The sequence below is a fragment of the Dermacentor albipictus genome, chromosome 1 (assembly GCF_038994185.2).
Source record: "Dermacentor albipictus isolate Rhodes 1998 colony chromosome 1, USDA_Dalb.pri_finalv2, whole genome shotgun sequence".
Classification (NCBI taxonomy): Eukaryota; Metazoa; Arthropoda; class Arachnida; order Ixodida; family Ixodidae; genus Dermacentor; species Dermacentor albipictus.
In genome coordinates, this window is record NC_091821.1 from 419,934,606 (window position 1) to 419,947,295 (window position 12,690).

The 12,690-nt window shown below is 45.4% G+C and overlaps 1 protein-coding gene across 3 annotated transcripts in view; it reads left to right on the plus strand.

The window, feature by feature from the left end:
* The window catches only part of IA-2 (tyrosine phosphatase IA-2), a 663,183-nt gene extending 654,866 nt beyond the window's left edge, over positions 1-8,317 (plus strand). For all 3 annotated transcript variants that reach the window (XM_070532244.1, XM_065429889.1, XM_070532245.1), the window contains 4 exons: positions 2,349-2,402; positions 3,580-3,644; positions 3,732-3,805; positions 7,202-8,317. In XM_070532244.1, coding sequence (XP_070388345.1) covers positions 2,349-2,402; positions 3,580-3,644; positions 3,732-3,805; positions 7,202-7,273 — 265 coding nt within the window. In that variant the 3' untranslated portion in view covers positions 7,274-8,317. The remainder of the gene's footprint in view (positions 1-2,348; positions 2,403-3,579; positions 3,645-3,731; positions 3,806-7,201) is intronic.
* The last annotated feature ends 4,373 nt before the right edge of the window (positions 8,318-12,690 follow it).

A 12,690-nucleotide genomic window follows, 5' to 3' on the forward strand; every position in this document is an offset into this window, starting at 1 on the left:
CTGTTACCTATCTTTTCGTATCATTTCTTTATATCTTTCTCACCTGTTCTCAATCACCTTTATTTCTCTCTCTCTCTCTCTCTCTCTCTATATATATATATATATATATATATATATATATAATATGAGTCTCTCATTCTGTTGTTTTCTCCTTTACCATATCATGGCATTCCCTTTCTGAGGTATGCCACTTTGCGCTCCCCAAGTGTGTACGGTTTGTTGGTTCCTTGAAGACCGACATCAGCTTGGAAAGTTTGTGATGAAACTGTCGAGTGCAACCTGTAATACCCAATGCATATGTTATCTTTGCCTCCAGTCTCCGAAAATGTGAATCAATTTCTTGGTGTACATGTGAACTATGTGTAGAATATGTAACTTGAGAGCACGGTGCTGATATCTAGTATCTAGATGTGCCATCTGGCTTAGTACATCTCACTTTGCAACGTACGTACGCATAAACGCGTAAGTGTGCTTCTATGTTTTTTAGAGGGTAATCAGGAGTGCTAGCGTAGCTCTTTTATACGTAATCACCAGAAGAGACAGGAAATGAGAACGCGAAAGAAAAAAACCGTTACAGCACTACCCTGCCTCTGTTAATCTTTCGCTTTGTTTTTGTAGCTTTATGCTAAAGACATGTTTCAGACCTTTACGAAAGTGACGGCTGGGAAAAGAACAGAGTAATGCTGGCACCCGTTCTCAACGTGGCTGGTGTTGTCGTTAAGAGGGTTGTGATTTTTTTTTAAATCTTTTACTGTGAGTGCTCTATGAAGATAACGAAGGGGACTAACAGCCTCACATATCTGTATGGCTCTATGTTGTGCCCTGTATAGTAATTTATTATCCGGCTACTCGGCTGTGACGTTAGGCGGGATGATTTATTCACGCGTGCCTGAACTGGTGCACTGCAACTGATTGTATTAAATTGTCGCGTCATTTCCCTCTTTGCAGGTGCTACCGCTTGGCTTGACTGTGTGTATGTCTTAACATTCAGATCTCTTAACTGTGTGCTGGGAGCTACTTAACTGTATGAAGTGTCCTATGTTGTCCAATGTATGTTATCTAGCGTTTCGTGACGGGAAACAAGATGTGCGTGATTTTCCCGTGCACATACATGAATCGGAGCTTCTATGTTACTTTAGGGTGCGAGAATGTGACCCCTACAGCTTGCGCATAACTTCTTTACGAGATACCATTCATCATCAGAAGCTCGCTCCATATTGTGGGAAAGGGTCGAGAAATTGCAACCTGCTGCGCCTAATTCATTTACATGCTAAGTTGCAGGTATTCAACACACCATGGAAGTTCCACCATGTTCATTGTAGGACAATTCGATGCATCTCGGTGGTAAAAAAATTATAGCGCAGCTGGACAAATAGAATATATCTTTTAATACTGTCGATATGTACAAACTTTCCCTTCAGTAATCGTGTTTTTTTTATACAATGGGCCTTATGTCTTGTGTGTCTTGTGTATCTCGATATTCCCCTGAAAAGAGTACTTGATACCTATTTTCGAAGATTTAGGCACACTACCACGTGTCGCTCGCACGCTAAAACGCTCACACTCTGCGAATGCGCAGGTTGCTAGACGTTTATACAGTATTTTAATTCGATACTAAAGTTGTTCTCCCAAGGGTGAACCTAGAGTCGTAGATATTATCGTGACATCACAGCACTGAGCTTTTCATCTCGCTCCCGAATGGCACCTGCGGCGATAGCGAGACTGGATCGAGCCAACGTATCATGACGTCATGAGAAATCCACCAAGTGGGAACCGAAACCGCAACAGCTCCCGCATTCACACAAACACACACAAAAAAAACGGGGAGGCCTTACGCTAGATTTCTCCTTAAGGAGCAAATACCGGGCCACTCCTGATGCGGGACCTAGATTCCTCCGTAAGGAACAAATACCGGGCCACTCCCGATGCGGGACAAATCATTACTGAAGGCTACTGGTGGTTGCGTAAGAGCAGTTTCGAACAAATAGCTTTGTAAATTCGCCTTCTGGTTAGTAGAAGGAAGCATTATAGTAACTAACTTTAGACGCTCCGACGACTGTCAATATTTTTTTTTTAGGCTTTAGAGTACTCGTGTGTTCATTAGGCGCGAGAAAATGACAAGTTGAAAATGTCGTGTCAATACTTCTTCAATACTTCGTCAGCCACATTGCTATGGCAGTTAGCGCCCGCATCCCATCTGTTTCTAGTGTTTTGTCTAGCTGCGCTATACTTCAGTACTGATGTTAGACTCCATCTCGTTCCTCAAAACTCCACTCGAAAGTGCGTGTTTACACGGTGACAGTACTGGTGCAGCGACAATATATTCCTGTGGGTGTTGCTCAATGCAGGAAGGTGAACAAGTCGTATCGTGGACGCTCGTGCCCCATTGTCGTTCACTGCAGGTAAGAACTCGCATGCTGCACGCAACTAATTGCATTGACCGCGGAGTTCACGACGGGAGAGACAATGCGAAAATGTCATATTCGCGCTTTCCACGTTACGAGGCATTCCATGCGTTTTCTTCTCTTTTTTTACCGCGACAGCAGTTAAAAGCTTTGAACTGGGTTTTCTGTATCCACACACCTCTTACGTTACGCTGATGATGATGGCCATCCTCGTCATCGGAAGAATACCTTGTCCACGCCACAAAGATTTGAAATGATAAATATACGGCAATGCGCATTTAGGAAACTTGGGCGAACTAATCCCTGCGCTGCTGTTCTACTCGCTATTACGTAGAGTTACGTTAGCAAACCGAAGGGGGTCTGTGTCTCCCTGATGTTTCTTTTTCTATATGATTTCCTTTCTGTTTGCTTGCATTCACCTGCATAACAGCATGTACCAACTCTTGCAACAAGACACTCTTATGAACTTGTTCTACACCAGTTCTAACCAGCCGTGGTTGCTCAGTGGCTATGGTGTTAGGCTGCTGAGCACGAGGTCGCGGGATCAAATCCCGGCCACGGCGGCCTCATTTCGATGGGGGCGAAAACACCCGTGTACATAGATTTAGGTGCACGTTAAAGAACCCCAGGTGGTCAAAATTTTCGGGATCATCCACTACCGCGTGCCTCACAATCAGGAAGTGGTTTTGGCTCGTAAAGCCCCATAATTTAATTTTTTACACCAGTTCTACCGCCTTCATTCTACTCGAGTTGTTTAGAACTTCGCACAACTCCTCCTCAGGCAATCAAGCATTTCCTCTCAAATAGAAGCTTTAAAAGAAACCCCTTTGTGGGGTATGTAATCCCTAACGGCATTCAGGCCTTTGTCGCACTTCTCGACAAGCATCATACATCCCCTTCGTCCCAGTCACATTGCTGCGTCGACGTCTCACACTGTGCATCCTCGTGATTTGGCGTTTGCATTGCGGCATAGCTTGTGAACGGTGTAATGCATAAGCATGAAACGTTGCACGAGGTTACTCTTTGCACAGGTTGAAAACAATATAACAATTACACGCATCGCATTTAGATGCGCGTAATTTCCTTGACCGCTTCGCGCGAGTGCCGTTCCACATAGATTTCAACAAATGCGTTGGATCTGCTGAATTTTTATACTTATTTTCTTCACTTGCAGTGACGGCATCGGAAGAACGGGGACCTACTGCCTGATCGACATGGTCCTGAACCGAATGGCCAAAGGTAAGAAATATTTTTTTTCCCAGTGGACTTATTGTTGCGGGCACCTCTCGTGGATGCACATTTTGACGCGATTTGTCTTGCCAACAGGAGCAAAGGAAATCGACATCGCAGCCACTCTGGAGCACATGCGTGACCAACGAGCCGGTATGGTAAAAACCAAGGTAAGTTGCATCTTTTTTTTTTCTTTTTTGTGGTGCATTTGACAAACAAACAAGTCCACACAATGTTAAAGCAATAATTTCAAACTTGAGAACCTTACACCTCCAGAGCGCATTAGTGTTGTCGAAAAATGTCAAGAACAAGGTGTTGTATAAGAAATACAGAATTTCTTTTCTACTTTTCTTTTAGCATTGTTTTTATCATGTTAAACAAAAGGTCGGGAAGCCAGACCTGAAGCAGTGCCTTCCTGGTGTTTCTTCCGCCTCCTGTCATTCGCAAGTGTAATTAAACTTTCCTTACATGCGCATCAAGTGTACAGTCGCCTTCACAATTAACCAGAACATTGCTTAAGCGTAATTTTGCCTCTCCATTGGAGGGTGCTGGAGAATTATGGCTAGGTGCCCTGAATGTGCTATAGCTTAATTTGTCCTACTTCCAATGTGTCCTACTTCCAAAGCACTCGATGTTTGCTCATTACAGCACGCATTGGTTAAAGTTATGCTTTCATCGTTGTTCGGGCTAAGTCTGATGGCATGCGTTCGCATAGGACGCGAAGCAGCAGCAATAACCTGCTAATTAAGAAGACGTTGGTGACAGTATTATGGCAAGCAAAATTTATAATCCTGAGAAATCGGAGCTCTGTACAAATGGTGACAGTTGCCACTTTTGTTGGTCCTTAAGTGCATGTCGCGCTCTAAGCGTTGACGGCGTGTCTGGCAACCTGTACTGCGAGTCATGTTCTGAAATTCGAAATTCACGGTTAAGTTATCGCACATAGCCGCGTACAGCCACAAAATGTAAAGCTTTTGTGAACCGACAATGCAGAGTCCATGTTTGAATTCCTGGAAGGGAAGCTCTTGGCTGAGAGGTGGGCTCAACCTGACCTGTATCATTTCCAAATGATGAAGCTTTGACGCAGTGCTGACGCCAGCGTCAGCAACTACGCAACTTTGACGTCGTGTTGAAAAGAATAAAATGCGAAAGGAGTCGTTACAAAACATCGCCCATTTTTGGTTTTTGCCTCTCACACATAAAATTATGTTTTGTTCTTTTTCTGTTTCATTTTTACGTACCAATGCGACTCGACTCTTGATGTTTTGCGCTCAATTACTGCTGTAGGCAGCAGCTTGCGCTTCCTCGAATTACAATGCACGAAGAAAAATCGGTTTGTTTCGTAAAGGGATGCCCGAATGAAGGGCTCACCAACGCCTTTTCCCATCGTCTGGCACTTTGCGCAAGCTGCAGAGAATATGGAAAAGCTGAAATTTTAATAAAGGCCTTGCTAGAAGCAGCGATTGCGGCCTCTTACAAAGCTGTGGTAGAAGCCATAGATATAGCGATGGTCAAACACAGCGTCGGTTTCTTGGAAATCCGTTGACCGAGCTGGCGCCGCAGATCCCCGCTGAGCGCGCATCTCTCCTCCTCACGTGATAACGCTTCTGCAAATGGCGAGTTCATCCGAAAGCGCGCGATTTCCTTCTCTCACTACTATTTGGCGCTCAGCCAGTGAACTCTCACTTTGTTTCCTTCACACTCTTCCCTTCCCTAACCACGTTCCTCACACACCTTCCGACTCCTGCATCATTTTCCCTCTCACGCTCCATTCACAAGCCACTCACTGCTTTTCACTTAACGCACTCTCTCACCCCTTTCACCACATTCTCTATCACACTTAACGCTTGGCACTACACCCTCTCCAGCTATAGACCCTTTTCACTGCGATCCCGTGGGCGCCGCCATGTTCGATCACGTGTTGAGCGTCCGTTACTTGCCTTAGCTTCCTCCGCTGCCTCTGTATTTATAATGAACGCACATGACGCCCGAATGAGGCTCAGCAAACCTTTGTTTCGGCAGATATCGTAGACGGTTACTGTGTGGACTGCACGAAGCTTTGGCCACAGCATCATAGGACTTGTCGAAAGCGCTTTTGCAGCTCATTTCACCTTGTCCAATGGCGATAGCAGCGTGTAGGATGATTGTACTCGAAGGGGGACTCGAAATGTATTCCAAGCTGTCCAAACTCTCCGCTTCTCGACTAAATCAGGATCAGTGTATTTTGTTCTTCGTTCTTTATTTCCCAATTAATTTAAAGCAGCAGCTTGTAATGTTTCTGACTCAGTAATGTTCTTCCGTGTGGTCACTATCTGTAGAATAATCAATTGCTCATCTAGTTGGCCTGATTGCTGATTGCTGAGTTTTGTTGCGCAAGTTTTTCTCGTCAACAAGGTCACTATCTGATTGTTTATTTCCTGCCTGATCGATCGTGGATGTGCTCAGTTCTTGCCGCGCACAAGGCACGGTAGTTAAATGTTCTGTACTTTGTTGTAGCTTGTAGCAAAGACGTATTATCGGTGTAGTCGCTCGCTCACTCTGTGGGCTGTCACAAAGCATTCATCTTCGAAATATCTGCGCTGTCGGTGTAGTCGCCGTCACCTATGCTTAGGCGCGTTGATTTAAGAGCGCGCTCTTTCACTTATTCTCGATACGTGCGCGATGCCGTAGGCATAAGCTCGGGTGTGACTTGGGGTGGATGTGTGTAGATGAAACTTACTGTGCCAGGAAGCGGCGCTGTTCCCTTTGTCACTGTGTAACGAGTTGTCTTGCCGACGTTCTAGCGTTGACGTTCTTGCTTTTGAGGTTAGCGATACAGCGCGGCCAGATGGGAGAATATTTTTATCCTCGAGGAAAAACGCGCGTCGCGAAAAGTCGGCAACACAGGCAGTCCTTGTGTATAGCGGCGGTCTGTGAGCTTGGCCACACAGATTAATTACATTCTTTCATACTGCATTCACTATTTTTGCAGTCAACTAATGCACATGTCTTCCCTCTGCCGTTCCACATTTTTGCAGTGATGATGAGGCACACTCAAGCAGAGAAGTGGTAATGACATCGCATTCGCATGTTTTCGGTCTATTCTATCTATTCGCCATCTTGTTCCTCTCTACTCCACGAGAACGGTCTGTATGGTCAGAACCGCTACTGACCATGCGCGTTGGAAGAACGTGTGTTGAAATATTGAACTGTTGCAAAGTAGCTAACGGTTAGAAACTAAATAATACGCAAGTCCGGCATAATGCACCTAAAGTACGAACTCCCTTTAAAACGAAGCTTTTCTTTTTTGAAAACGCTCCCGGATTTTCCTGACCGTGTCTGCTGCTGCTTTTCTGAGGAATGGCTCATTAAAAGAAATTAATTACGCGCGCGCTTGTGGGATCAAACCTCAGTCATCCATCGCAGCAAACCTTGATGCTCTAACCACTAGGCCATAATCGCATATTTCCAATGCTGCTACAAGCCACTGCTTCTTCGAACACGCCTTTCACTTTCGTCCTACGACCGATTCCTCTGAAAGACGGATCAACCGTTCTTTTTTCTTTTTTTTTTACTTGTTACTGCAGGCCCAGTTCGAATTCGTCCTGATGGCCATAGCCGAAGAAGTGCACGCCATCTTGAAGGCGCTCTCACACTGAGACGCCTGTCCCCACCCCGGCACGCACGAGGACCGGCACCAGCGGATTCCGCACCAGTCCCAGACGATCACCTCACTCGTTGCAAGCCTGGTGACGTGCCTCCCCTCTTCGACTGAAGGACGAATGTCGACGCGCTGATTTGATAGGCGTGTCTTTGTCTGCTTCCTTGTACTTCTGCTCTGTTCGTGATCTCTAGGTTTCAAGAGACGGCGCTGCAGCGACGTGATATCTTGTATTTCTCTTTGTCGTACGCTGGTCCGCACTCTGCGTTCGCAGAGTACGGTGCAGTGTGATGCGGCTGTCATTTACGTCGCCTGCTCTTTTGATGCCTTTTCCATTTTGTACTGCTTTACTAGCGTGGACGAGGCTTCACCACCGCTTCAGAGCTAACGACGAAATATTCCCAGGTGTTTAAGATACCTGGTAACTTGTAGAAAATATGGGTCATCTGCAAGTAAATTTAGCAAATTTCAAATCATCGCAACTTGCGTTGTCGCGCTACGCCCACTGTCGTCGTGAAAGAAATAGCAGTGGCTCACAGAAGGGCCATTTAACGAAGTCTGCATATGATGTCGCTTCCAAATGCGCGTGTACTTATGACGCTCCAAAGTATTTGAATGCGAAAAACCGTTTAAAGGCTTTGTCCACAATGTGGCCTGCTTCTATGCCTTGTTTGATCAATTATTAATTTGAAACATAATTTGCGCGCAGTCATGAACCCACAATTTCGTTTCTGACGCCTCTATTCACGCTGGGCACGCCAAAGAGCTCTCTAAACTCTGGGCCACTTGCCTAACTACTGCGGCGGCGGAAATGACTTGGTTGACGCCGCAGTACTGGGCAAATATCATATTTGTTCGTTGTCTTGTTTCTTCCCTCCCTCGCTATTAACTTTCTAAAGTTAAACTTGGTGCTCGGGGCACAAATTCATCTCTTTGCACGAGTAGTTTTTCTCTGTTTCTGCTGCTATATCTTTCTCACTTTCGAAAGCACGTTGTATTGCCAGAAAGCTTTCATTTACGCCCACCTATATCCTCGCGTTGAGAGGCAGACAAAGTTGAGAGGCAGACAAAGTTGTACGAACGTTGCGAGAACGTAAAATAGACGAAACGTGACACCGCACACGCTACGGCCCGACAGACAGGCAGGTTGGTCGGTGCTCACCGTTGTAGGTGGTGTTCAAACCCCACGCCCAAAACGGTGGATTAAAATAGAGAATCTTAAACGTCGTGCTTTCGCAGGCCGCATTCGGTGGAAGATATTGCCAGAGCGAGAAACACGCCACATGCGTTGGTTTTTCTGAACACCACTTATTCGAGAAAGCCTCCGAGACTCGTGAACGAGTGTGTGCACGGATGGCGTCGAATCGGGAGAAGCCAGCCGGCGCCGCGCGTTTCAGCCGCCAACTTCGCGTCTCCTTTGTCCTCCTGAATTTGTTTTCTTTCTTCTCCACAGCAGACGTCCGCATTTGAACAATCGCGACATGTGTGTGTGTGTGTGTGTGTGTGTGTGTAAATCTCAAGACGGGAACCTGAGGCATTCGCTCGGGGAACGCCCGCCGTGTCAGCCGATGTTGTACTGTGAGCGCCTTCACGCACATGCATATTTCGCCGTCGCTGCGATTCTCCTGCGTATGCAGTCCACCTGTGTTCAACTTTCCGAAGGAGTCGACCAAGCGTTTATTGGTGTGTAACGTACTTACCCAAAGCCAGGTCCCCCTAGCACAACTCCCCACCCCCAGCCGTTTGTTTTCCCGCTCTCTTGATCTCGCACTTTCCCCCCGTTCCACTACTAGCCAAATTTACGTAGCTTTGAGAACTGGACATATTTGTACTCGTATTGCGCAGCAACCGACCAACAAGAAAAACAAAAAATACAAAAAAAACATGAATGCTGTAAACACGTGTGTCTGTAGTGTGTATACTTAGTGTTGCGTGTACAAACCCAGCTCTCTCGGAGCGTTTCCAGGAGTCGTTGTATATGTCTCATGATTACTAAGTATTCAATTTCCCATGCTTGAAGGAAAGAAAAAAAAAGAAAGAAACAGTTGGACGCTGACATAAATGTACGTAACGCATATATTTGCTGATGTACAAACTATTTTGGAGCACCCTAGTGAAAAAGAAAAAAAAAGGACTATTTTTGGCCCCCTCCGGGGCGCTTGTCGGGTGTGGATATGCGTCATGCCTCTGTTAGTGCTGCTGTGTGCGCGTGAGTGTTTCTGTTAAAAAAATAGAAAACACAAAATGTGTTTTTACTCCCAAAGTCTCGTGCGGAGTTTGACGCTGCACGCGGGGAGCAAGGTGAACATGTGATGCAGAGTTTTATCGAGCGTTGTCATTCTGGAACGTAGCTTGTAGGAATACTTGCGGGGTTACATAGAGAGAGAAATCTAAGCTATCTTGACTGTTGAGACGTTTCTGAGAGATTTCAAACGAAGGATAGTGATTCAGGCACGTGAGGACGCATAAAAGAAGGCATTCTAACAATGCCTGTAAGAATCCGACCAGGCAGAGCCAATGAAGTTACTACTGTCCAAATAATGCAGCGGAAGAACACTGTGCATTAATATCAAAAATGACGTAAACAGAAGAACATGGAAGACAAAAGGCATTGTAGTCACTTTAGTATCTTGCCAGGTTTTTCCAGCTGATGGTTAGCTTAAAAATGTAAGCAACATGGACAGCTCTTTGTCTTTGAAAGGCGCCCTCAGTGACGATAATCGCTAAAGAATAATTTAATCGTAATCGCAGGCTATCGCTGCAAGTGAAGAACTCTCGTGAGAACATCCGCTTCAATCGAATGGAGATTTTGTCTTGTTGGTATGCATAACGTTATGCACAAATGTCAAATTTATAAGCTCTGCTTAACCGAAGAAAACGCATTGCAAGTTTGCCACTGGGCGTTCGAGACGTCTTCCCTCGGATACGAAAGCGGGTTAACGTTTGCTTCGCTTGTTTAGTTGTTGAATGCACTTCTTAAGCACATCACCTGAATGTCACATAAAGCAGTTTATATTTACCTCGAGAGAACTATACTCACGAAGCGGGCAGCGAGCCGAAGTCGGACATCTTTTTGTTTCCTAAGTGTACTAGCGCACCATTAACGAACAAAGTTTGCTTCGTTGCAGCTGAATTTGCATACTTTCAACATCTCGCAGCATATCAGCAGACAGGAAGCTTCCCGTCACAAATTGTCTCGACAAAAATTTTTCTTTTCGTGCGACAGCACTGCATTGTCGTCTACCTAATGAAGGAAATGCACATTTTTTTCGTCCTGAAGAAGAACGGCAAATGAACAGCTGAACGAGGTCTGGGCAAGTGCCAACGTCTTATCAAACAGCGCAGTTACCGGTGAGCTGTCGACAGGTTAGCCAACACTGTAGTTCGAAGCGTTTCCTCAGTCTTTGCTCCCTGCCGTCAATGAATAAAACGGCAACCCACTTGAGGCTATGGTAAAACGAAAAAAAGAAAGAACGGAACTAGACGCCGACATCACGTCGACATCGTGCAACCTTAATCGGACAAGTCGGTCCATGTACTCGCGCTCGTTTCTATGCATACGGCCACGGTCACTCTTGACGTCATAGCTCGTGCAGCTACGTAATGCAACACTACCATGCTGTCATAGCAGGGCCGTGTCAGCCAAGTACGTCCGTTTCGAAAACGAGTGGCTGCGCTTGCTTCGGCGATGGTGCGAAGCCGCCAACCCGAGGAGACTTCCCTCACATAATCGGGTGCGTCAAGTCTGACGGTTGCCGTAGGCATGATCTATCACTCTTAATCGGGCCCGATATAATCAAAACGAAACTCTTCTGTTCGCGCAGTAGAGAGTGAATTTTAAGAACAAGAAAAAAAATGAAGAAAACGAAACTGTGTGCAATGATGAATCCGACACTTGTTCCATCGTAGCACTGTCGAAACGTCCTCACCCCATAGACCCTCCCACATATTACCCTTCAATAAAAGCTAACCTCATAAGCTTTGCGTGTCTTTCTCAATTTCTCTTTTTTTTCTTTTTTTTATCCCTCAGGCGAGGAATGTCTTGGCCTCGCCAAGGAATGTCATGAATGATGAGTGGAATGTCATCGGGAAAACGGCGCGTCAGAATTCAGTTACGTGGTTGCGGGCGTCGGCTTCGTATGACTGCGCACTGATCCTCCTGGTGGCCGCATTGCGTATTGCAAGCGGTCGTGCCCAAGCGACGTCGACTGCAAAACAATAGCAAAATATCTAGACTGGTGCGTAATGCTGCTATCAAAGGTCATGGAATCGTTTCCCGGCCTTGCCTCACGTAACCTTTCGAACTCGCTCGTCATACGAGAGAAACGACTCGGAAAATGAAGAGTTGATGCAGCCGCTCGTGTCCGCGGAACTGCTGCTGCGCTGAAAACTGTAGACCTCGTCCAACAATATTTATTGGTTTTAATAGTTAATATGCGCGTCACCCATTGAGCCTACATGGCACTCGTAGTATGACGAAAGAAAGAAGATATCTCGTGTCCATTCTCATAACTCCTACCCCGGTGAGTGGATACGCCATAGCCGAGAATCAGAACTCCGAGAGACATTGCACGTTCCTCGACAGCTTTCCAAGAGCTATCTGAGGAGCGCGTCGGTAGCGGCTTCTCTGTACCTGATTCCTCTTCGTTTTCTGTAACCGATTACTCAACTGAAGAATTGTAAAGGTACGGAGTGCGAGGGTGTTGCTAATGACTTGATAAAAAGTTGTATATCTAATGCAAAGCAGTTTGTTCGACTGGGAAATACCGCATCTGAGATGCTTACACTACAGCAAGGTGTCCTAGAAGGTTCAAAGTTCGGTCCGTTATTATTTCTAGTTTACGTGGATGATATTACATAATTACCAAGTTCCCAAAACATAGCGATATATGCAGATGATACAAATGTGTTCTTTACAGCCGATAACAACAGAATTGCAGCGGTGTGTAAATGAATATACATCTTTGTTATCTGACTGGTTGATGACCAGCAAACTCCGGCTGAACGCAAATAAAACAACCTATATGATACTTAAGGCTCTGAAAAAAAGAATTGAGGGCAGAATACTAGTAAAATTTAACAACTTCATTATCAAACAGGTGAAAAAACAGAAAGTTCGGGCATTACATTTTAGTGAATAATTATCGTGGAACACACATGTAAATTTCATTTGCAGTGAATTATCAAAAAATATTGGCGTAATAAACAGAATTGCACACCTGACCCCTCTATGGCTGAAACAACAACTGTATAATGCGCTTATTCCTTCAAAACTTTGCTACGGAATATTCGGATGGTACTACCAACCACCAGAACAAATTACACGAAATTGATAACCTTACAAAAAACAGTTATTCGCCTATATGCAAATAACTATGGTTGTTTTTCACAACTAAGAACAGCGCCATCGTTCCA